Source organism: Rhinopithecus roxellana, chromosome 2 (genome assembly GCF_007565055.1).
Source record: "Rhinopithecus roxellana isolate Shanxi Qingling chromosome 2, ASM756505v1, whole genome shotgun sequence".
NCBI classification, from domain to species: domain Eukaryota; kingdom Metazoa; phylum Chordata; class Mammalia; order Primates; family Cercopithecidae; genus Rhinopithecus; species Rhinopithecus roxellana.
In genome coordinates this window covers 34945690-34970310 of record NC_044550.1, presented here as the reverse complement: position 1 = coordinate 34970310, position 24621 = coordinate 34945690, and the positions used below count along the sequence as shown (strand labels likewise).

At 40.8% G+C, this 24621-nt stretch overlaps 1 protein-coding gene across 1 annotated transcript in view; it reads left to right on the top strand.

Moving 5' to 3' along the window:
• FRAS1 (Fraser extracellular matrix complex subunit 1) overlaps positions 1-24621 on the top strand; it is a 470770-nt gene that overhangs the window by 226443 nt on the left and 219706 nt on the right. Inside the window, 5 exon segments of the mRNA XM_010384575.2 lie at positions 3853-3993; positions 5649-5789; positions 7140-7316; positions 19857-19997; positions 23945-24088. Of these exon segments, the coding sequence (XP_010382877.2) occupies positions 3853-3993; positions 5649-5789; positions 7140-7316; positions 19857-19997; positions 23945-24088 (744 nt within the window).

Here is a 24621-nt window from a genome sequence, read left to right as displayed (position 1 = left end):
AAGTAGGGGTCCCATTTGATTTTTTTCCATTTCATGATCCAGTTTTCCCAACATTATTTAGTCATTCAGTCTGGCCTTCATTATTTCTCTTTATTGTATATTAAATTTCCATATATACATAAAAAGGGTCTTTATACATATAAAGGGTCTTTATATACATATAAAGACATATAGTTCTGTCTGAGCTATAAGATATGGAAATTTCTAACTTTCCATAGTCTAAATTTCTGTTCTTATACCACTATTAAACTATTTTGTTCATTAATTTCTATGGCTTTGTAGTATGTCTCAATATCTGATTGGGAAAATTTCCTTTCCTTTTCAAAGTTGACTTAGCTATTCATAAACTTTAGAGTACATTTACTGAATTCTTTTTTTTTTTTGAGACGGAGTCTCGCTCTGTCACCCAGGCTGGACGTGCAGTGGCCGGATCTCAGCTCACTGCAAGCTCCGCCTCCCGGGTTTACGCCATTCTCCTGCCTCAGCCTCCCAAGTAGCTGGGACTACAGGCACCTGACACCTCGCCCGGCTAGTTTTTTTTGTTTTGTTTTTTTGTATTTTTTAGTAGAGACGGGGTTTCACTGTGTTAGCCAGGATGGTCTCGATCTCCTGACCTCGTGATCCGCCCGTCTCGGCCTCCCAAAGTGCTGGGATTACAGGCTTGAGCCACCGCGCCCGGCCCATTTACTGAATTCTTAAGAAAACTCAGCTGGGGCTGGGCTGGGTGTGATGGCTCACACCTGTAATCCCAGCACTTTGAAAGGCCAAGGCGAGAGGATCTCTTGAGCTCAGGAGTTTGAGACCAGGCTGGGGAACATAGTGAGACCTCATCTCTACCAAAAATGAAAAAAACAATTAGCCAGTTGTGGCAGTGTGTGCATGTAGTCCTAGCTCCTCTGGAGGGTGAGGCAGGAGAATCACTTGAGCCTGGGAGATTGAAGGTTCTGGAAGCCATGATCATCCTGCTGCACTCCAGCTTGGGTAACAGAGTGAGTGAGACCCTGTGTCAAGAAAGAAAAGAAAGAAAGAAAGAAAGAGAGAGAGAGGGAGGGAGGGAGGGAGGGAGGGAGGGAGGGAGGGAGGGAGGGAAGGAAGGAAGGAAGGAAGGAAGGAAGGAAGGAAGGAAGGAAGGAAGGAAGGAAGGAAGGAAGGAAGGAAGGAAGGAAACTCAAGTGGAATTTTTATTGATATTGCATTGAAGTTATAGGTTAGTTTGGGGAGAAATTACATCTTCCTAATAATTTTATTTAGATTTACAAATTTCCCTCTAGGCATAACTTTAGGTGTACCTTAAAATGTTTGATATGCAATGCTTTTATTGTTGGTCAATTCTAATTTCTAAATATTGCTGCAATTTTTCGTTTCTGGGGAATTGCATTTAGCTTTCAGATTACTCACTTCTGTTGAGATGTCAGTTCTAGAATTAGAAACCTCAGGAGTTTTTGTGGCATGTGGGAGGGAAGATCACTTTTCAGATTAATTTTCATTTCTTCCAGTCCTGAATTGAGGGGTGATTTTCTTTTTCCTTGATATTAAGACCATTGCCATAGCCCATTCTCTTACTCTACACATTTGCCTGTGGACAGATGCTGAATTCTTCAGGATGCAAGATGGGACATTTGGCCCCATCATTTAGCGTCTTTTTTCTTATGTTCTCAAAATATTTTTCGGGAGGTTAGCAGGGTGTAGATGCATTAAGGGAACAGAGAGAATAAATCTCAGCAGTTCCCTATTTTTGAAACGTCGATTCTCTGTAGCAGGAAGATTTGCTTTGTTTATTTTTAAAGACATTAGCCAACCAGCATAGAAAAGATTGAGTCACAGACTTACCTGTGACTGCACTCTCCCTCATCTCCTTCCACTCTTCATACGGAGGCCTTTCTCTGCTCTGTTCAAAGCCAGTCTCTCAACTGCACTTTTGCATATGTACCCCCCTTTTCTCCTAGATCTGCTTTCACCAATCATTCAAACTCTTCTCTTTTAAAAATCCTTTCCAGGATCTATATTTGCCTTGAATTTTTATAATATAAGAAAGACAAAATAACCTTTTCCCCTTTCAATTATTTGTTTCCCTCTCCCCTTCCGTTCTCAGCCTGAGTCCCTCAAAGGAACAGTTTATAATCATGGCCTTCACTTTCATTTGGTCTAATGACTCCACTGAAATGTGTGGCACAGGACACCCACAGCCTGGTTCCTAGGTGTAGTGAAACTTTTCAGATGTTATTTGTCCTCTCTGCACCTGTCATGACTTTCTTTTGCAAACCTTTTTCCTCCCTTAGTTTCCCAGTCACCATGCTCTTTTTTCTCTTCCTTATCTTTGGATCATTTCTTCTTGGTCAGCTGTACTAATTTTTTTTTCTTCTTCTTCTTTTCTAAATGCTGATGCTACCCAGGTCCTTGCCTACTTCTGTCTTATCCTGCATAATTTTCCTGAATCATTCAACTGATTTTTAGTTTCAACAATTGCTTGTATATGATGACCCCACACCTCTCCCCCGAGCTCCAGAGCTGTAAGTCACATTGCTCCCTGGATTGTGCATGTTCAAAACTGAGCTCATGGCACTCCCCCCCACCTATTCTCCTTCCTGTACTCTGTGAGTAACATCACTTGTCCCTCAAGATAGACCCCTGGAGGCCATGTGAGATGGTTTTTTCTTCACTGCTCTCAAATCTCTCACCACCTCCACAGTTCTAATTCAACCCTTAATCATCTTGCTCCATGCTCATTGCCATGGTCTTCCAGCAGGGCTTCTAACTCTCCTCTTCACCCTCCAAACTGAGGCCAAAATGATCTTTCTTAGACACAAATACAGCCATGTTTTTACTGTGTTTAGAACTGCAGGGGTTCAAACTCATTACCTTTCCTAGGATGAAAATTGAGACAACAGAGTCAGGCCATAGATTTCTATAATCTGGCCTTCCCACTTTTCCAGCCAAATGAAACTGCTGTTTTCCTGGGCAGCCTAGTCTCCTCCCAGTTTCTGAGACTTGGCTTACTTCACGGCCTCAGCCTGGAGTACATTCCCATCAGCCTGACGTGGTCCCACTGCTTCCTAAGACAATGCTCAACGGTCATGCCTCCATGAATGCTTTCTTGACTCTTCTACCTCTTACCCCCACTCTCACATTTTTTTTTTGAATTTTCATTGTGCCTATATAGATTGAGCTGAGTGATATTTTAGATATTTCCAATATTGTGTATTTCTTTTCCTGTATTAGACTACTAAGCTACTTAAAGTGAAAACTTAGTTGATTTGGTTGTTGTGTTTCTACCCCCTGGCATAAGACCTGACACAGACCTTAACAGGTGTTTTAGGGGGTAAACAAATAAGTGAATGAGATCCTGAAAGACTGTGTGAAGTTCAGCAATTTTAACATAATTTTAGTAGCATGACTTACTTAGTAGAATCTTGACTTTCTAAATTCTCTCTCCAAGTAGTGTAGAATAAAGGATAAAATATTTGGTACATATTTATGCTAAAAAAAATTATTATTTATCTGAAATTCAAATTTTATGGAGCTTCTGGCATTTTTATTTGATAAACCTGGCAACCTCACCTCTAAGGCCATTTTAACTTTGAACCTCGTATTAAGTTGGTTACACTGGTGGGTGTGCCTGAGAGTCTTTGCTATGCTTAGGTCCATGAATAATTCTTCAATTCTCTTTCAACTGTGAAAACAAAAAGCACAGACTCCGATGAAGTGTTGGAATCAAGGAAACAGAATTCTGCTGAGTAGCCAGAAAATGAGATTATGATATTGATACCCATTGTGGATATTGTAAAGAACAGACTTCACTGCTTCTTTTGCTCACTATTGCCTTTCTCTGATGGGTTTTTTGCCTCCCCTTAGCTTGTGACCAATCCTGTGAGACTTGTGGGCCCAGTAGCCCCAGGTGTCTTACCTGTACTGAGAAGACAGTGCTGCATGATGGGAAATGCATGTCTGAATGCCCTGGTGGGTACTATGCTGATGCCATTGGCAGGTGCAAAGGTAAGAGATGGGTCACCACCATCATCTTCAAAAAGTATTGAGTACATGTTTGACTATACTTGGTGCTATATGCTGCTCATTTGGGAACTTGAGTGTATGATGGGAAAGCATTACTTTAAAAGGGATAGCTTTTTCATTATGGAGCCAATGTGTATTTGGTATGAGAGTGGGAGATATGGGTGGATGCTGGGGGACTAGAGTGCTTTCATGAAGGACTTGCACATGTTAATCATCATTAGAGTTCATTTGGTCCTTTTGAAATGCCCAAGACATCTTTAACATACAGTCCTTGTTTACTTGCAAACCATCACTAACTTAGGTTGCAGATGTAACAGAATCATTTCTTATATGACATGTATGAGGTAGGTCATATATTGACAACTACAACATACCACAAAAATAAAATTTAAAAGTTAAACCAAATTTGATAGCTAGTAAAGCTAAAGTCTGTATCTATTGAAAACTTGTTTTTGTGTGCTGCTTATATATTGTTTCTTTCAGACTAATACAGCCTAAACCATGAAACATACCCACTTGAGACTTTATAAATTTCAACCTTATATATATACCTGACTTGTGTCTTTCCTCACAGATAACTCTGAGAACTTCTTGTTGCCTGGAACATCTTGATCTGCCCTCCTCTCTGAAACATATGCCCACTTCCTCATGTTTACCTACCGTCTTATAGTGCAGGGTGTTTAGACCCATCTCAACATCTCTCCTTAGCAGCCTCCCCTTTGCCTGCCAACATCTTTACTCACCCAGTGTTCGCACCTTTCCTCTGTGTCCTGCCCCCACGTTCTCATCCCATCTCTACCCACCACCCCCAGCTCCTGACCATGGTCCTGCAGAGCCTTCTTCCCATATCTCACTCCTGACCCCAGTCCTGCTAGAGGCTCAGCCAGGCTATGCCACCAGCACCTATCCCTTAGAGTCAGAGATGTCCCTGTTAACACCAGAGCCAAAGCAGTGGACATGTATTACTAACATTGTCATATGTTGTGGTCAGAGTCGTTACTGTAATTGTTACTTAAAATCCTAGAATGTTAAAGCTGGAAGTATCTTAAATGATCATTTTGTCCAACCTTTCACTGTGCTCATACCAAGAAAACTAGGCCAGGAGAGACCTAGGCTTGACTGAGGGCATTGATGAATTGGTGGAGACACTGGTCAAAATGCCAGTGCTTCCAACGCTCCGACCCACAGCCTTTCCACTCTAATCCATTTAGGCAGTGTGAAGTTTAGGTCCAGACGGACCTAGGGCTAAATCTCAGCCCTGCTATGAATAAAGCCTGAAATCGTGGGTAAATTTTTTAACTTCCAAGACCTCAGTCTCCTCATCTATAAAATGCAGTTAGTAATAACTACCTCATAATGTTGTTAGGAAAATTAAAAGTGACAATGTGTAGAAAGTGCTTAATACAAACACTAAATAAAGGGTAGCTAATAAGCAATATGTAGAGCATGGTTAAATGGTGGATAAAGGGCCATGTGGGCAGTTCAGACAGTATAACCACTTCCTAACACATTTTCCCCTTGGTTTGGTGTGACATCCAGAGGGGACTAAGAGTCCCAGGCTTGCGAAGCCCGGCCAGGAAGTGGGCGCTTTATTCACTCCTGTCTCATGGTGTTCTCCCTCTCACTTTCTTCCTCAGTTTGTCATAACTCGTGTGCCAGCTGCTCTGGGCCCACAGCCTCTCACTGTACAGCCTGCAGCCCCCCCAAGGTTCTGCGTCAAGGCCACTGTCTGCCCCACTGTGGAGAGGGCTTCTACTCTGACTACGAGGTCTGCAAAGGTATTGTTGGTGTCACCATCATTCTTGAGAGGCTATCCCACAAGAACATAGATTTACTTCTTTCAGTAATATAACTTTCCAGTGTAACTTTTCTTCTAGTGTATCTTTTATGGCTATCCATACATTATAAACATTTTTCATTACAATAGTTTTGCGAAGGGTTGATCTGAAAAAAATTCATTTGAAAATTTGTGAAGACACTCAAAAGGTTATGATTTTTTTTTCTGGCTGTTTTTAGGGGGAATGTTATTTTCTTTCCTGTACATTAAAACAAAATAGAACTCTTGCCTCCTTTCTCTACTCTCCTACCTTTGCTAATGTTTTTCTTAGACTTCATTTTGTTTTTCCCTGAAGAATTTCTTTTTGGTAATGATACTGCTGAGCAAACTGAGAGTCACTAGTGATGCCTCTGGGCTGAGTGAAATGGCAAAATCTTAAATAGCTGTTTGCCATAAAGGCTTTGGGCTCCTTGGGAGGGTGATATCATTTAAGCATTTGAAACTAGAATATTGGGAACAAACACTTTAAGTGAAATCAATGTATATTTATTTGTACATCAGAATTAAGTGAAATCACTGTATATTTATTTGTACATCGGGATCCTTAGAACAGAGTTTGAGAATAGTTACAAGAAGAACGTATTTGAAGCAGGAAAGCTGCAACAACTGTTTCGGAAGAGAAAATTGAGAGAATCTTTTAAAGAACAGGAGAGTTAATTGTATTCAAATGTGGGCACCAGATAGTTTGACTACCTTATTTGGCTTTGCTTTTCACCAGTAGCCAGGGTAAGCAAACACAGTGATGGATTATGAAACATTCATTGCTGCTCAAAGGGGCCTCTTTCTTGTCTAGAAAAGCAGCCTTAACCCAGATAAATTCTAAGAGGAATTTGTTGCCTGGACCCCTATGTAGTGGGTGATGGATGACTCATAGGTAATAACACAACCACCATTTTTGCAAAAGATACAGTAATGGCTTCCATATGAATGGTTCTAAAAAGCTACGATAAAAACCAAGGGTATAATGTTAAATCGTCATTTAGTGAGTGTGTTTCTCTGGAGAACCAAGCTAATATTGTCCAGTTTTCTGGTTTTGTTTGTTTGTTTGTTGTTGTTGTTGTCTAGCCCGACAGTCCTTATGGGACCTGGAAGATGTGACTGGTTAACACCACCCCTCACTGTTCCTTTCACAAACATTATTATCACTCTGTGCTTTATATAGAACATTAGAAAAATAATATGCTGAAATGCTGTGTTTGGTGAACTTTTCTAAGTGGGTTTGATTTAATGAAAGATTTGCAACATATGTTTGATCCTTGTATTATTTTCTGCCTTTTATTTCCATTTGCAGCCTGTCACTCCTCCTGCCTGGCTTGTATGGGTCCTGCGCCCTCTCACTGTACTGGGTGTAAGAAGCCAGAGGAAGGACTGCAAGTGGAGCAACTGTCTGGGGTGGGCATCCCCTCTGGCGAGTGTCTAGCCCAGTGTAGAGCCCATTTTTACTTGGAGAGCACTGGCATATGTGAAGGTAAGCATGATTTGAGAAAGTGTTAGGTAGCCTCTGGGCTTACCTCTTGATAGATCCTGTAAGGTGGGACCAAAGCCAAGAAGAAGATCTATGTTTCATGTTAGAATGGTTCCAAGATGCTTGTGAATAAAGCAGGAGACCAATGTGCAAAAGAGTAGCCCCTATCAATAGCCTCCCTCCCTTTGTGAACAATAGATGATCGTAAAGAGCTAATCCCTTCGACTCTACCTTTTCCAAAGTTCCATTCGTGGAAGTCTCAGACAGAAATTCTTTCAGGGACCACTATGTGTAGTTACAAAAGACTCAGAGCTCATTGTAGAACTTCATTTATTATTTCTTCTAATTTGCTACTCTGAATATGAATTGGTCCCTTCAGGGCAAAATCTGGACTTCTGTCAAAATTTAGAAGTGATTTCTGCTGTTTGCTTTGGCATATCGTCTATAGAGAATTGATGACATCCGGAATAATTTGACTCAGTAGCCAGGCCATCTATGAGGAGATGAAAAGGAAGGGTATAGTTTTCTTTCTGTTCCCACAAGTAGCTGCCTTGCTGTTGGGTGAATAGTTTGACTCTAACGCTACCTAAAACAAAAATCATTAATTTATATTTTTTGTTGTAAACATATGTTCATTAAAAATTTTATAATCCACACACTACCTAAACCCAATTGTCTTTTCCATTTTGTTATGATATCTGAGTCTTTTTTCATATTCATAGCTTTGCGTGTTTATCTTTGTAATGTAACAGTAAGCATGCTGCAAATTCAGTTTTGTATCCTACAAGTCTGCTCACTGAAGTGGCCTCCATTTCAATATACCCTCACAGGGAAATGTGGGTTTCAAGACTAGGTTAAAAAATTTCAGACACAAGGTGACATATGGCACAGTTGGAAGGATGCAGAATTGAAATGCAGAGACCCAGGACCAGACACTTAACCTCTCTGAGTGTTTGTATTCACAGAGTTAGAATAGGCTGACATGTAGCCTTTTCGCCAGGCTCAAAGATGGTGAGGAATGTCGAAGTTGCTGATAAATTGTGAAGCCCTCCTGCTCCGTAGGTGCGAACCTCCCTCTGTATACTCAGGTGTCCTGGAACATGATGGGGAATCCCCTGCTCCCTGGGAGGCTCCAGACTCCAGGGGATTTTCATCATGCCCAGAAATTGAGGGCAAGGTTGCTACTCTCCAGACATCCTGGTTTCTACCATGTATGCATTGCCCAACCTCTCTGTGGCCATTTAAACTCCCATGGCTGTTTTTATAACCACTTGTGGAATATGGGCATCTTTGTTGCTGCCGAGTCCCAGTGCCATCCCAAGGCACACGCCACACAGCCTTCTCCTGTGGTCTGGTTACTTCCAGGTGCCAAAGTGGAGGGTGATGTGGCTCTTTCCTTAAGGACCCCACAGACTCCAGTGGGAGGGGAGGTGCTGGGGAGAAAGGGACGGGAAAAAGCATTTTTCTCCTCTGTTTAATTGCTTCTCCGTTTTCTTCAGTGGGTTTAGGTTTGCCAGACAAGCTTCCTCCAGCCACTTCTGCTTTCTGGCAAAACCCATATCCCCTAAAGAAGATAATTATAGTGCCTAGCCCTGCTTGATATGAGGAAAGTACAAGGATAAAATAGAAACAGAAAGCATAACTTCTCTCTTCCTCCCAGTCTCCCGCATTGTTACAGAAGTGATTTGTGATTTGATGGAATCTGTGAAACTAGTCTGCATAGTTTTACACAGCCTTGAACTGTGCACCCTGAGGTTTTTAGTGGCAACCACAGAGGAATTAGACCTCCAGGAACACCAGTCTTTCCAAGAATTCAGAGAGATGCTAAGTGAGACCCTTGGCTTTTGTGGCACACAGGTTGAAAGCAGAGAAGCTAGAAAAGCCCACAGAAAATTCCTCACTGTAGCCTAATGATTCTGGTTTTCCCTTTGGTACAGTGCTCCCATGAAAAATCAAAGTGACATCTTCCTAGATCACTGAGCGCAGTTAGGTGCTTCTTACAATTTTGAGCACCACATCAAACATTCAAAAATCGGGAATTTGGAGTGAGTTCAGAAATAGTTAGAATTGTAAATAATTAAAAATTAGAGTGACCAGGGTTTTTTAGCCCAGAAAATAATATGACCACTTATTCAATACCCACCATGAGTCAGGCACTGTGAGAAGTACCTTACTGGTTTTGCTCACTTAGTCTCAATGCCAACCTTATGGGATCAGTAGGACAACTATTGTGTAGGAGCAGAAACTGAGGCTTGAGGAAGTTGAGGTTGTGATGTGCTCAAAGTCATGTAGCCAGCACAGAGTAGAATCCAGTGGGAACCAAAATCTGGTATCCAGTATCTGTGCTATAAAGCATCATGCTACCGTATTCCAGTGGCTAAAGAGTTCATATGACCAACTGTTCAAGGTGGTACAGCTCCTAGTCTCCTTTCCATACAGGGAGAGAAGCACAGCATACTAATGCTTCAGGATTACATTTAAGAAAACATCCTTGACAAAGGGAAGGTTTCTGGGAAGCCCTTTATACAGTCACCTTTAAAAAGATTAGAATCTGACTGGGTGCAGTGGCTCACGCCTGTAATCCCAGCATTTTGGGAGGCCAAGGCAGGTGGATCACCTTGAACTTTGGAGTTCAAGACCAGCCTGGCCAACATGGTGAAACCCCATCTCTACTAAAAATAAAAAAAATTAGCTGGGCATGGTGACATGTATCTGTAATCCCAGCTACTCGGGAGGCTGAGGCAGGAGAATTGCTTGAACCCAGGGGGCAGAGATTGCAGTGAGCTGAGATCACGTCATTGCATTCCAGCCTGGGCAACAAGAACAAAACTTTGTCTGAAAAAAAAAAAAAAGGTTAGAATCTAATTCTGCTGGAATGGTTTAATTGTGGTCCCATGTAAAAGGACTGAATTGACCTCTTGAGTCCCTTGTAGCCCTGTGACTTTATGCTCATTAACATAATATTATTAGGTATCCTACATATAGCTGTCTACTCACGTTTATTAGCAAATCCCTGTGCAATCTCCACTAGGTAGGTTGTTGTACTCAATTTACAGGTGATGAGAATGTGGCAGAAAGAGGTTAATTGAGTTGCCTATGATTCCATTGGGAAACTGAGCACAACTACCAATTGTTTCCAACCTTACCTGAGTGTTACGTGTGCTGATTGATGTATTTCCTGTCACTCATCCCGTATCTCTGGAAACCTTTCTGCCTTCCCATAATCTGTTCCATTTTCAATTCTGCTGAAGTGTTGTCTATGAATCAGGCCTGGGAGTTCTGTGAGATTGCACTGGGCTCTTCTTCCCACATCTTCCCAGAAATATCCTTATCTCTCTACAGAATATTAAAAAGGTTCGATGGGCGTGTGTGTACATGTGGGCGTATGAGTGTGTGCACACATACGCACTACTGAGGGTTTCTTTTACAGCACCTTTAGTTTCAAGTGCTTCTGTAAGGAAGAGAAAAACAACTGTTTTTTAGAACTCTCCTTCTTCCTTTGAAACTACAGCACAGAGTGATTAGAATATTACTGCAGCTAATAAAAGGGAGAGATAGATTCGTTATAGGAAGAAGCAATTTACTTAGACACTGAGGTGGAGTCAGAAGTATCATAAGCCGGGCGCGGTGGGCGCAAGCTGTATCCATCACTTTGGAGTCCGAGACGGGGAGGATCACGAGGTCAGGAGATCTTGAGACATCCTGGGCTACACACGGTTGAAACCCAGTCTCTACTAAAAACTACAAAAAACTAGCGTGCGACGTGGCTGCGCCTGTAGTCCCAGCTACCGGGAGGCTGAGACAGGAGAATGCGTGAACCCGGAGGCGGAGCTTGCAGTGAGCTGAGATCCGGCCACAGCACTCCAGCCTGGGCGACAAGCGAGCTCGTCTCAAAAAAAAGAAGTTATCATAAAAGTTTTTACTTTGAGCCACACAACAAACCCTAGTGCAGGATGAAGAAATAATACTATAGATATTTGACTAAAATCCGAGTCTGCAATGAGAGAACAAAAAAAATTTAAAATTAACAGTGATCAAAAAGAACACTACTTATTGGAAGCTGGAGGACAGTCTGTCTTTATTCATTCCTCCTGCAAATGTTCGTTGAGTGTCTCCTGGGTGTCAGGCATTTCTAGGCACTACGAATATACTATCAAATGGGTCAAATGAAAATTCCTTTTCTCATGGAACTTGTATTTTAGTGAGAGAAACAGATAATAAATAAATAATGAATGAATGAATAACAGTAGCAGCAACAAAACCCATGGATGCTGGTCTGTGCCCAGAAGCCCCCAGCAAGGTAATGGAGGGGAGAGGAATGGGCCGATGTGACTAGAAAGCAGAAGAGCTCTGGGAATATGGGGATGGCCACATGTATGTATTTGTCCTGTGCTTTGACTCATCAAAAAAAATGAACTGGGTGCTTCAGAAGGCAGAACTTTGACTTCATGTTTCTTTTTCACAAGGCCTCTATGTTTCCAATGTGTGACTAGAATTGCTGGCACAAAAGAGAGTTTGTTGCTAATTGTAAAAGATTGGAGACATTTTCAATAATCAATCCAAATTGTGCACATTTATTAAATATTACTACTGAGTATTAGCTAAAAGAAGAATTGTAGTAATTGTAGTAATTTCATCAAATCGATCTCACGAGTTTAGCTGAATGTTCGCTAGCACTGATAGGTTCAAGTGACTTCATAAAAAAGCAAACCCAAACCCAAGAAATACGCATCAGCCCCTTGCAAAAAAAAAAAAAAAAAAAAAAAAAAAAAAAAAAAAAAAAACTCAACAAATTACAACAATTTAATAAAAACCTGTGTCATCCAAAACAACATCAGAAAAACATTTTTTACTTTTTTATCAGTCTTCCTTCACTGATTCCCATGCCTCTGTGAGTGTGAATCGAGATGAGGGCAGGGGGAGGTGTTGCTCTGCTGCACAACCCCAGGGGTGCTATTCTCATAGCTACCTTTGTGCCTGGCTCCTCCTGGAGTCACTAGTGACAACCGGTGTGGCAGTACATGGCAGCCCAGGGATGGACAGACAGAGCAAAGGATCTAGAGCTCTATGTCTCTTGGAGGCCTCTGCTACCGATGTTCCTTGCATCTGTTTAAATTGCTCAGCTCAGCCTCTGATTCTCCTTCCACTATGTTTGAAGGATTTCTTTTTTCTTTTAAAAGATTTAATTATTTTGAAGACTTAGCTTTTATTTGAGGTCTCTCTAGAACAGAATTTCTCATAGGATTCTCCTGGGAATCTTGTTAAAACGTAGATTGAGATTCAGTTGGTGGGAGTGAGATCTGAGTTGCTGCGTTTATAACATGCACCTCGGTGAGGCTGTTGCTGCTGATCCCTGGACCATAGTTTGGAGAAGCAAAACTTCTAATCAAAGAAGCAGCAGCACATCACTTCAGCACTGGTGTGCTGCTTTCTCTCTTCAACAGTTAGCAAGACATCCCATTTTTGTTTTTTCTCATTGCATGTATTATACATATTATAGAAACTTTAAAAAATATAAATAAGGGGAAAAAAGAGAAAAAGAATACCTATTACTATATTTGGTTTAGCAAATAAAAATGCAGGCTTTAGCAAGTTTTTAAAAATGAATAATTTTTATAGTATAAGCATATCTCTAATATTGCATAAGATATTCTAAAATATGATTTATCATTTATCTGAAATTCATATTTAATTGAGTGTCTTGTGTTTATCTGTCAACACTACCTAGAACCCTTTCATTTTGAGATTACTACTTTTAATCTTATGGCATAAATTCGGACAGTTGTTTATATAACACACACACACGAACACACATACATGTGGGTATATATCCCTTTATAGTTTAGAAAGTCCTTACAACCAATAATTTTGTTGAAAATCTTGAAAGTTTGCATATATCTACTCCTGCTTTACAGATGAAAAAAGTGATGCTTAGGAGGAACCAAATAAAGAATGATTTAGCAATGAGGGATCCTGGGTTCTAATACAGGACATAGTTGACCAGAACGTATTTTTATTAAGCTCAGATTCCATTTTTTTTTTTTTTTTTTTTTTTTTTTTTTTTTTTTTTTGCATGTCACACTAGAGCTTTACAATTTAATTTCAGGGCAGGCCATCCAATTAATAATGAGCTCAGTCGCCATTACACAATTTGGCAGTGGTGACTGGGACTGAATATGAACATGGTCAGGATGATTAGATTAGCCACGTAATTGCCCCAATTCTGTGGCAAATTAATAATGGAGTCTTTCAATTTCCACACAGTTCAGCATGAGGATTAAAGATGATATAATTTTGAAGAAATTACAAGCTTTTACTTTAAAAATGACCTCTGTACAACAATAACGGGTTTTACTTACACCTTGTTTAATTTGTTATCTCAGAAGAAACATGGGTTTTAAAAAAGAATACAGAGGTAATAAACATCCCAACAGTCCCATCCCTGCCTTTTCATTGTACTTAGATTGGTGATGGAGCTTTGGTCAGGGATTTATCAGGGGAATTTCAGCAACTAAATGTTTCTAGCCTCCCAGGGCTGGGTCTTACTGCATAGAGCAAAATGGCACAAAATTGCTAAAGGTTTAGTATCAGGTTTTTAAAAAAATAACTCACCAGTTACTTTGGTCAATTAATTAACTTGGTTTAGGTGAATAGGAAGAAATAAAGCATGCTGTGTGTATTTTGATTATTTAGTTGTTGCTACGACTCACCAAAGGCCTCAAGGCAAAGAATTTTAATTAAAGAAATACGTGGGCAGGAGTCTGCCTGCACAGCTTAAGAGTATGTTACCGTTTATGAAGTTGGAATTCTCTTACATTAATTGGATTAAGCATATGGAATCTATATTAAGCAATGCCTTTTAATGTAGTCCCTAGAGTGCTGACATGCGCTATACAAATAGGTGCCTTCTGGTAACGTTCAGCCTTCTTCACGTTCCCCTTCTTGCTTTTATAGCATGGGTGTGCCAGGCTTTGGGGAGAGAAAGATGAAAAAGCTACAGACCATGCCTGAAGGAAATCATGATCAAATAGGAGAGACCGACATCTAAGCAAGTAATTAAAACAGCATGGCACATGCCGTAATAGCAGCAGTCACAAGGGACTGAAATAGCACAAAGTAGATGGGCTCTGTCTAGGAGAGAAGGTAGTGAGGAAAGATTTGTAGAGGGAAAACTTTCCATGATTAAGCCTTTGAAGGATTAATGGGAGTTCACCAGGTAAAGAAGGTAAGAAAGGGCATTCTAGGCCAAGAAAACAGTAAGTGCAAAGGCATATTTGGAGAAGTACAATGTGTTTGGTATTCTTGTAGTATAGAGTCCAGAGAGGAGAATTGTGCAGAATGACGCTGAGATGCAGGGTGTGTATGGGACGTTACATGAAGTACTTTATGTGCTGTGCTAAGGAGTTTAGAGTTCACATTGTTGGTATGGGTAAACTATTAAAAGATTTTAAGTAGGGAAATAATTTGGTCAATTCACATTTTATAAAGATCTATCCGGTGGATGTGTGGCAGGTAAATAGGCAGAAGCAGTGTAGGGCCGGTTAGGAAGCTGCTGTGCTAACCCAGGTCATGAATGATGTTGAAGGTCCATATTAAGGGGCCGTGGGAAGGTGGGATAGATTTGATAGAGATTTAGGAAGTAAAATCAACAGAGCTTAAATGGGTTGTGGCGATAGAAAAGTAAAAGTGTAGGATAACTCCAAGGTTTCAGCGTGAGTAACTTGGTGAATGGTGGAGCTACCAAGTGAAATAGGGAATACAAAAGAAATAGCAGGTAGGGGAGTAGGATGTGGAGTTGGGGATGGATAGTGAGTAAAGTTTTGGACCGACGTCCACAATTTACATTAAGTGGATATGGGATGAGCTTAGAAGTAGATGCAGAGTAATATTTTGGAAGTGAGGAATATGAGATACTTTTGAAACACCGAGAAAGATATCTCCTAGGTAGTAGATTTATGTGATCAGAGTTCAGGATAAAGGTCAAAGCTGTACACATAAATGTAGGACTTACTAGCATGGAGGTCGTCATTAAATCTATGGAAAAGTTTGCCCAAGAGTAAGAAAAGGAAGGGTAAAGGGTGGAATTGGGAGAAACTTCAGTATTTATGAGATGGTTAGAGAAAGAGGCTGAAAGAAATTTTCAAAGACAGAAGAACTAGATAAGTGTGATGCCAATGCTTCCTTCCGTCTCTCCACCCCCACCCCCACACACACCTACCTGGCCGCTCACTTAGTCAGCAGAAATACATTTATTGAGAATTTATGACATGACAGGGACAAAGGACTGTGATAGGCACTGCAGGGATCATAGAGATGAAAAAGACGTGATTTTTACTCTTAAAGAGTTTCTAATCTAGTCAGCATAAGAGATTGGGGATGTTAAATCGTGTTCATTTAAAAAAGAAAACAAAAAAAGACTGAGCACAGTGGCTGACACCTACAGTCCTAGTGGTTTGGGAAGCTGAGGTAGGAGGATTGCTGGAGGTCTGAAGTTTAAGGCTTCAGAAAACTATGATCATGCTGCTGAACTCCAGCCTCGGTGACAGAGCAAAACTCTTTCACCAAGAAAAAAACAACAAACAAAAAGTAATGAGAAGAAGGAAAAGGAGGGTGAGGGTAAGGGGGAGATCCATTTTGATTAAGTTTGCTCATTTCAGTTTTTAGCCCTTATCACAGTACTCCCATTCTGAGTCTAGAGGATTTTGATACCTACATCATATTTTGAGAGAAGCACCCCTCAAAATTCTTTTTTGACATGAAAAGCCAGGAAAGTTTGTGTGATACGAAAGTAAGGACACTCCATCACTTTTTTTGTATCATTAAAAAGAAAAACAGTAGTATCGGTTGTTTGAAATATACATGGAAAATAGAATGAATAAAAAATGGTATGTTTAATTATTTTAGGTACAGTTTTTGCTGAGGTCAGGTTGACTGGACTTTATAGTCACTGAAGGACACTTTTTAGTGCTTAAGCAGCTCACTTATGCTTTTTCAGAAATAGACGTACTTAGCCATCAACTGGAAAGCCAGTCTCTAAAAATGTAGTATTGCACGGAGGAATTATTCATAGAACTTCTTTCAGATATCTCCCATCTATGCTCTGTAATGGGTTCAGTCTTCCTTGAAGGATCTTAGACTTCAGACAGAACTCCTGCTATGAAATCAGCTTCCATAGAATGATTAAGCCTCATATAAGTCACTAAAATAGTGTCAATATTTCCAAAACCAGCACGGAATTGAAGTTTCATGACTTTTTTTTTTATTTTTTTTTTATTTTTTTTATTTTTTTGAGACGGAGTCTCGCTCTGTCGCCCGGGCTGGAGTGCAGTGGCCGGATCTCAGCTCACTGCAAGCTCCGCCTCCCGGGTTTACGCCATTCTCCTGCCTCAGCCTCCCGAGTAGCTGGGACTACAGGCGCCCGCCACCTCACCCGGCTAGTTTTTTGTATTTTTTAGTAGAGACGGGGTTTCACCATGTTAGCCAGGATGGTCTCGATCTTCTGACCTCGTGATCCGCCCGTCTCGGCCTCCCAAAGCGCTGGGATTACAGGCTTGAGCCACCGCGCCCGGCCATGACTTTTTTTTTTTTAAAGGATGCAGATGTTAATGCCTGTACTTGCAGAAACAGAGCATTAGAGAGAAAAAAAATACTTTAAGAGGATCATCATCCAGTATATTCCAGCATATTCCTTTCCCTCTGTACCCACAGCAACTAACTAGTTCATTATCTAGTTAGTTCTTAAACATTTTCAATGAAGTCTTCTGAAGACTATTGTGGCAACGTTCATTGGAGCTTATTTCTAAAATCTAGTGGATGCAAAGGGACTTTCTTCTGGACTTCTTGGCCTACCAGCCTTTCAACTTGTTTGTCCTCTTTACCTTCCCATTGTATGTAATTGAAAAATAACCTTTATGCACATTGAGTAAGGCTATTTCATTCATTTTGTGACCAAGTGAAATGAAATGTTTGTACTCATAATGCATTAATTAATCTTTCTCCAATTTTCAATTCCATGGTGATACACTTCGATTTTCTATTGATTAAAGAGGTATAACAGGAAGAGCTAGGGATTTTAGCAATCTTGTAAAGTCTGATATAAACCTAATGATATCATCAGACATATATTTAGGTGTGCAAAAATGTGTTGCTTCAAGATGCTTCCCCCATATTATCCTGCAAAGCTTTGTGTTAACAATGTTATTTAGCTGTGTTTTAAAGTATTGCCACCTCACTTTCCTTTACATACTGTTTCACTTTGTGTTAAACATGTCTTAAATAAGGTGCTAACGTATATCCTTCCTTTATAATAATATTTTCTTAAACATCAGTTTCTTCATTTTTTTAAGAGGAGTCTGAAAATACTTGGGAAAAAATTCCTAGCTGTGACTTATGCTAATAGGGCTGTTTTATAATCTTAAAAAATAAAATTGAATTTGAGAAAAAGAACATTAATTAAAAATATGGATCTCTAGGTTCTGTTTAACATATAGTAAAAAATACTCTTGAATAAAACTCTGTAGTATATCCAGGGATGATGATCAAAATATTTATTAACCAGTAAGGCATGGGCACTGCCCAGTGAGAATGGCATTGACCTGAGTTCAGGAGCAGAGTCCTGGGAATCTCCTGGTATGGGTATTAGCCTGTAGGTGCCAGGCTATGAGTGAGGCAGGGTGCTAGGGGTGGGGTCAAGGCTGCAGCAGAGCACTGGAAGGCTTAGGGCAACAGCCATATACCAACCTGCATGGAAGTAGTTCAATACTTTAACCACCAGTACTGATGAACAAGGATGTCCTAGCTGAACATTAGCTCCATATATATATTAAAGATTCTATGTTACATTTTATTAGGGGTTGGTGGCAGTGGAGATCTCAGTGGTGTAAAATCAGTTCTGGTCCTTCCAAGCTGAGGCACAGTGAATGTACTCAGAGGGTGTCTCTGCCGTCTGGTGGATCTTGTCCATTGGGCAGAAGATGGCCTGAAATGCATGGGGTTATCTGCATGAAGAACCAGGTCTTTGTCTTACTCATCATTGTATCCCCAGTACTTGAAGTTACTTGAGGCTCAATGACAAATGAATGATTGGAGATAAATGGCTAGTTGTTTTAACACGTAGTTTTTATTATACCGGTGTGGTTAGGCCAGAAGATCAGGAGACTGTTGCCATTGAAAAAGTTTGTTACTCACACCTCCAAAGAGGAAGGGGCACCCCATGGCATAAAGGGCCACAAGGGGGAGCACCAGGGTCAGAAAGGAGGCAGAGGTGATGGGGGGAACATGGGCAAGAGACTTTAGCGTCAGTAGAAAGGGATGGGTGAGGTAGGGTAAGCAGGCTTAGGATTCGCTAGTTGGGATAATTACAGTGGTCTGTGAGGTATAGAGACTGTCTCTAGTTGTCTAGTAACTGACCCCAAGGCAGGAGAATAGTAGCCTGGAGTGTAAGAGTATGATAAGGGAGGTGGTGGGAGTGTGAGTTTTGGATTAGTTAGTTTGCATATGAAAGGCATGCTCCCAAGGAAATCATTTATTATCTCCAGGAATATAGCCTCGGGAGGGTCAGTCTCTCCAAAATCGGCTTGGTTTCAGATGTCAAAGAATCAAAAATATAGATAATAAAAAGGCATGATTAAGACAATGGCTACTCTTGAGAAGTCATGCAACTATCCCCTTTATCATTAAAGGTCCAATGAAAGCAAGCAGAAATGTTTTCTTTCTCTTTGCCTCTACTCTCTTTTCACCTGTGGGTAGTTCTAACGCAGCACTTAATGTTAATGCTTATAACCAAGATTTATTAAGCCCTTACTGGGTGTCCAGCACTATCCTAAGAATTCATATTCATCAGCCCAATTAGTGTCCACAACATCCCATGTAGTAAGTTCTGTTTGGATCCTTGTTTTATAAATGAGGAAGCAGGAGCCTTGAGAAATGAGTTAGTCGAATTCACATAGAGCTATGATGTGATGCTCTTATTCTCTGTGCTACACTCTGCCTTTCATTCATTCTATTTCAGTAGCTTGCTTGGGTGTCTGTTGTAGCAACTAGTTTGAGCAGCTCAACATGTTGGGCAATTCTCATCTGTGTATGCCCAGTCTCCATCTCAGAGTAGGCACTTTATAAACCTATGTGAAATCAATAAGTGAAGCTCTCACCAGCTTTTCTCTTTGATTTGAGCAACCCGATAAGCAGCAGAATATCTAGTGATAGAGAGCTGTCCCAAAGGAGGGAGAACTGTTTTCCGGCTTCCTATTTTTTATTTGACATTCTCTGAGAATGGGAACTTGGAAAGAAAGAAATGTATGATTCTGCAAATGGTTATTTCTGTTTTGAGGCACTTGTGCTTTACTTAATCTGGGTTCCACAAATGCTTGCTTTGCAGGAGACTGCCTTTAGAGAGAAGTGTGTGAGATATGCGGCCTGTCCCTGGGAAAACCAAGTGAATGTACAGAACATACTCTGGCCCAGGAATGTTAATGGGAGAGAGAGTTACCATCTGTGTCTTGTGGGGCTTTCCTGATTGTCTCCTTTGCTTTATCTTTCCTCCAGCTTGCCACCAGTCCTGTTTCAGATGTGCAGGGAAAAGCTCACGTAACTGCACAGACTGTGGGCCTTCCCATGTGCTATTGGATGGGCAGTGCCTCTCCCAGTGCCCAGATGGCTACTTTCACCAGGAAGGTAATTGCACAGGTGAGTGAATATGTAACATGCTGGGGCACATTGCCTATGCCCTTGTTTTGTCTTCAGAGCGTAGCCAGACACTGTAATTAGGAACCTTGTCATACCAGGGACTAAGATTCTGCTGTAAATCCTTGTCTTGAACTTGCAGGTTCAAGGTATAGAGGGAGGGGAACAAGTAAAATTTAGTTCTTCCAATAAGGAAGCATGAAAATAAAACATTAGAATCGGCTTTACCATAGAGACTGTAATATTTGAATAAACTCTGAACTTGGTTTTCTCTTGCCTGGAAGACAATGATCTGAATAAATAACTCCTGTCATGGACTAAATAATGACCTTTATTTTCTAAAAGAACCAGAACTTAGTTCAGCATAAGTCTTTGTTGCTATGGCTTAAAAAGAGAGAGAGAGAGATAGGGATAGGGTTCTACTGTTGCCCAAGCTGGAGTGCGGTGGTGTGATCACAGCTCACTGCAACCTCACCTCAGCTTCCTGGGCTCAAGCAATCCTCCCACCTCAGCCTTATGAGTAGCTGAAACCATTAGTATGTGCCACCATGCTTGGCTAATTTTTTAATTCTTATTTGTAGGAAAAAGTGTTGCCCAGGCTAGACATGAACTCCTGGGCTCAAGTTATCCTCCCACCTTGGCCTCCCAAAGTGCTGAGATTACAGATGTGAGCTACTGTACCCAGCCTGTGGCTTTTTAGAAAAGTTTTAAAGTTTATGTTTCTGATTATTAAAAAGATATGTACTCATTGTAGAGGGATTGAAAGTTCAGACTAGGAAAAATAAATGGGGGTTTGGGGATAAAGACAACTGATTATGCCACATCTTAGAAGCAACAAGTTTTACCCTGGTGATAGATTCCTTTTTGACCTACTTTTTAGGCATGCTGTTACATAATTGAGAATAAATTCGAGCTATACTTTTTTATATTTTTTTCAAAATATAAAGTCATAAGCAATTTTCTATGTGATACAAAGTTATATGTACAGATATGTATGTGTATATTTATTGTTTTCATGGCTGCATACTATTCTATTTCTTTTTCTTTTTTTTAAGAGATGGATTCTCACTCTGTCATCCAGGATGGAGTGAGGTGGCATGATCATAGCTCACTGCAGCCTTGAACTCCTGGGCTCTAGTGATCCTCCTACCTTAGCCTCTCAAGTAGTTGGAACTATAGACATACATCACCATGCCCAACTAATTTTTTCTTAATTTTTTGTAGAGACAGGGTCTCACTTTGTTCCCAGACTTGTCCTGAACTCCTGGCCTCAAGCAATCCTCCCTCTTTAGCATCCCAAAGTCCTGGGATTACAAGTGTTAGTCACTGCATCTGACTCCATTTCCTTTCACATAAGAAATGAAATTTGGCAATTGGGACACTTGAGGACACTAGGAAGATCTTTTACTTTCTCCCTCTTAATGAGGTACTGCTCTGGTTATCAATTGTTGCCTAATAAACCACCCCAAATTTGTGGCATTAGACAATTGTTATATTTCCCAGTTCTGAGGATTGCCGGGCAGCTCTTTCTTCAGATCCTGCAGGTGGGCTCTTCATTGACATGTCTGTCACCTGGTCAACAATCTCTTACTCAATGAGGCCTCTTCTCGTGGCTAATTGTACTTCCTCACAGCATGGCAATCTCAGCTAGTCCATCTTCTTATGTGTCAGCTGTCTTCTCCTGGAATGAGTATTTCAAGAGACCTAAGCAGAAGCTGCAAGCTGCCTGTCACCTAACCTCATTGTCACTTCTGCTATATTCTGTTGGTCAAAGCAAGATAACCCATATTTGAGTGGGTGAAGGAATAGAATACACCTCTCAGTGGAGGAATGGCTTATGCACAAAATTAGGGATGGATTTGATGATCTTCATCAAGGAGACAAGCTACCTTGGGCTGATGCACTTGTATGGAATCAAGCATTTGGCACAGGTAACGGTGCACTTCCCGGCCCCACTTTCCCGGGCTACAGCAGAATAGAGCAAAAGGAAATGGAGGTATTTGCTTCTTACTTTAACATGTCAGTCCAGTATGTTTTCTAAGATCACCTTTATGTTTCAGTGACAGAGATTCTGAAAATTACTAGTTGGGATTAGTACAGAATTTTGTTGAGATTGACGGAATACTAAAATTTAAGGACTTTATTGTAGCTCTGTGTTTTTTTTTTTTTTTTTTTTTTTTTTGGTATATGCAGAAAAAAAACATTCTATCATTATTTCTCTTTTATTTCTAAAAAATAGATTGTTGGGGCCAGCTGATAGGAAAAAGCCCACTGATATGAAATTATATTGCAAGTATTTCTGGAGTCAGTAAATATAATAAACTTATGACATGTTTTTAAAATAAATTAATATTTGTTACATTCATCTAGCCTTAAACTTCAAAGAAGTGATTTAGAATGAACATAAATTTAGCTGATGATTGAAGATCAATATTACATTTGTTCTGGAACTTTTTGCCATTTTCTAAGTGTCTTTTTAATCTCTGCAGTCCCCTGGTGAGTTGCTTTACTTTAAATACTCTGTCAGGCACAGTGGGGGAATGTTCCTGGTTTCTTTGTCATTAGGATTGCCCTTGAGAGCTGTTTCTATCCTTAGGTGCTTTCATCCTAGCCCAGCTGGTTTTTGTATGTATAAAATTGTTTAGGGGAGGAAAGTCTGGGTAGCTCTAGCTATTCTCTGTCCATGCCTCTGTCTGCTGGAAGCCAGCAGATAGATGGTACCATGAGCAGCAGGGCACCCAGGTCACTGGAAATATTCTGATAGGGAGGAAAAACTGGGTGTTGGAAATCATCCAGAGAGTGCTATATCTTTTGGACAGGCGCTTTCAACATTGAGAGTCTCAGGAATGTAGAAGGGGCGAGAGTGCTATCTTTCTAATCAGCAGTTCATTTTCTTGCTTGCTTGCTTTTTTTTTTTTTTTCTTAAATAACTCCTAATCTTCTCTTGGCCTCTTGCCAGAATTGAGAGGCAGTTGACTTTACTCAAAATCTGTGCCTTTGCTTCCCACCAGCCGCGTGCCAGGATGGAATTCATCAGTTGCTGCAAGATCTACCCAGCTCCAGCCCCTCACATCCCCTCCTCTTGGACTCAGACCTGCTTAGACCTCCTTGCCCGTGACAGAGAAGTTCTTAAATCTGCTTCCATGTGCTTGCTCCTGCTGCTCCCTTGGTAGCGTCAATGCAGCTGCAGCTGCAGCCGCCTTTGATTCTTTGCCACCCTTATCCTTATTGCTTACACCTTATGGTGACTCACTTGGTTTGTTTCAGTGTCATACCTCTTGTTAATTTGGTGGTTTTTCTGGAGAAGACATTGCTTTGGCATAACTTTGCCTCTAAGGAATTGAACTTCGGAGGCAGCTCACGATACCCTCCAGAAAGAGGACTTTTTTCTGGTTTTTGTATTTTAGTTCAGTATTGCTGATAAAATAAGCATCCCAGTGGTGGTGGCTTGAAGGGAGGGCCTGGATGGCCACTGACTCTAGAGAGAAGTTGCAGTATAGTTTGCTGTGTATGGATTCCCCCTTCATCTGCTAGAAATTTCTGAGAAGCAAAATGTCCCCTTTTTCTCCCTGTCCCACTCATTCTTTGAGTCATGGTATGTTAGGGTCAGGGAGTCTTGCCACTCATGTTTCTGCTCTGTGACTGTGATTTGAACTTCCTTCATTACACAGATGGGGATGATCATGCTGTTCCCTCTGGAATGTGTGGCCGATTGCTCACATATTTATAGTTCTAGATTCCGAATTGTGTTCACGGGCAGTAGTCCCCTTGACATCAGAAATGCAGTCCCTAGGTCAGGTCCAAGGCTGTGCCAGGCTTGCTCAGAGATCTTCTAAAGATGATTAGAGTTGGAGGTCTGCTCTTAATGTAATTTGTGGAGTGCATTAAATACTTCACACATATACATGCTGAGCTGCTAATTCCAATCCTGGTTTTTGTCCCCCTGCCAGAATGTCACCCAACCTGCAGGCAGTGCCGTGGGCCGTTGGAGTCTGACTGTATCTCCTGTTACCCTCACGTCTCTCTTACCAATGGTAACTGCAGGACTAGCTGCAGGGAAGAGCAGTTCCTTAACCTCGTGGGATCCTGTGCTGGTGAGTGAAACTCCTGTGGACTCCTCAGAAATCACTGGGCAGCTGCCGGGGCTCTTCATACCAGGCTTAAGGGGGCTCTTTGTCCTCAGATTATGAGCTCTTTTATAGGAGACATTTGTCTCATGTCTGGAAACTCATGTTACTGCTTCCCCTTGGGCATTTAGTAAATACTTGTGGATTTAAATGGAACTTCTAATAATACTCTTGCAAATCCTGAAAATCTCAGACTCTCATATTAATGAAGAATGAAGTGATGATAATAGCGCCTTTATATGCATTCAGAACTTCTTCTTAAGATAGCAAAAAGTGTTTTGAAAATAAGTCACTCCAAGACTTCCTTTCTCTTGTCTGCATTTTGTCCTGCTTCTTGCTGAACCTTTGCCATCGGCCCTAGACACAAAATTCTACAGAGATTAACCTAAAAGTAGATCAGTTGCCTTTGGAGATGGGATTTTTTTTTTCTTCCTCATTTTAGAACTCAGATCTTAAAAAAAAAAAAAAAAAAAAAAAAAATTAGGAAAGCAGTCTAAAAT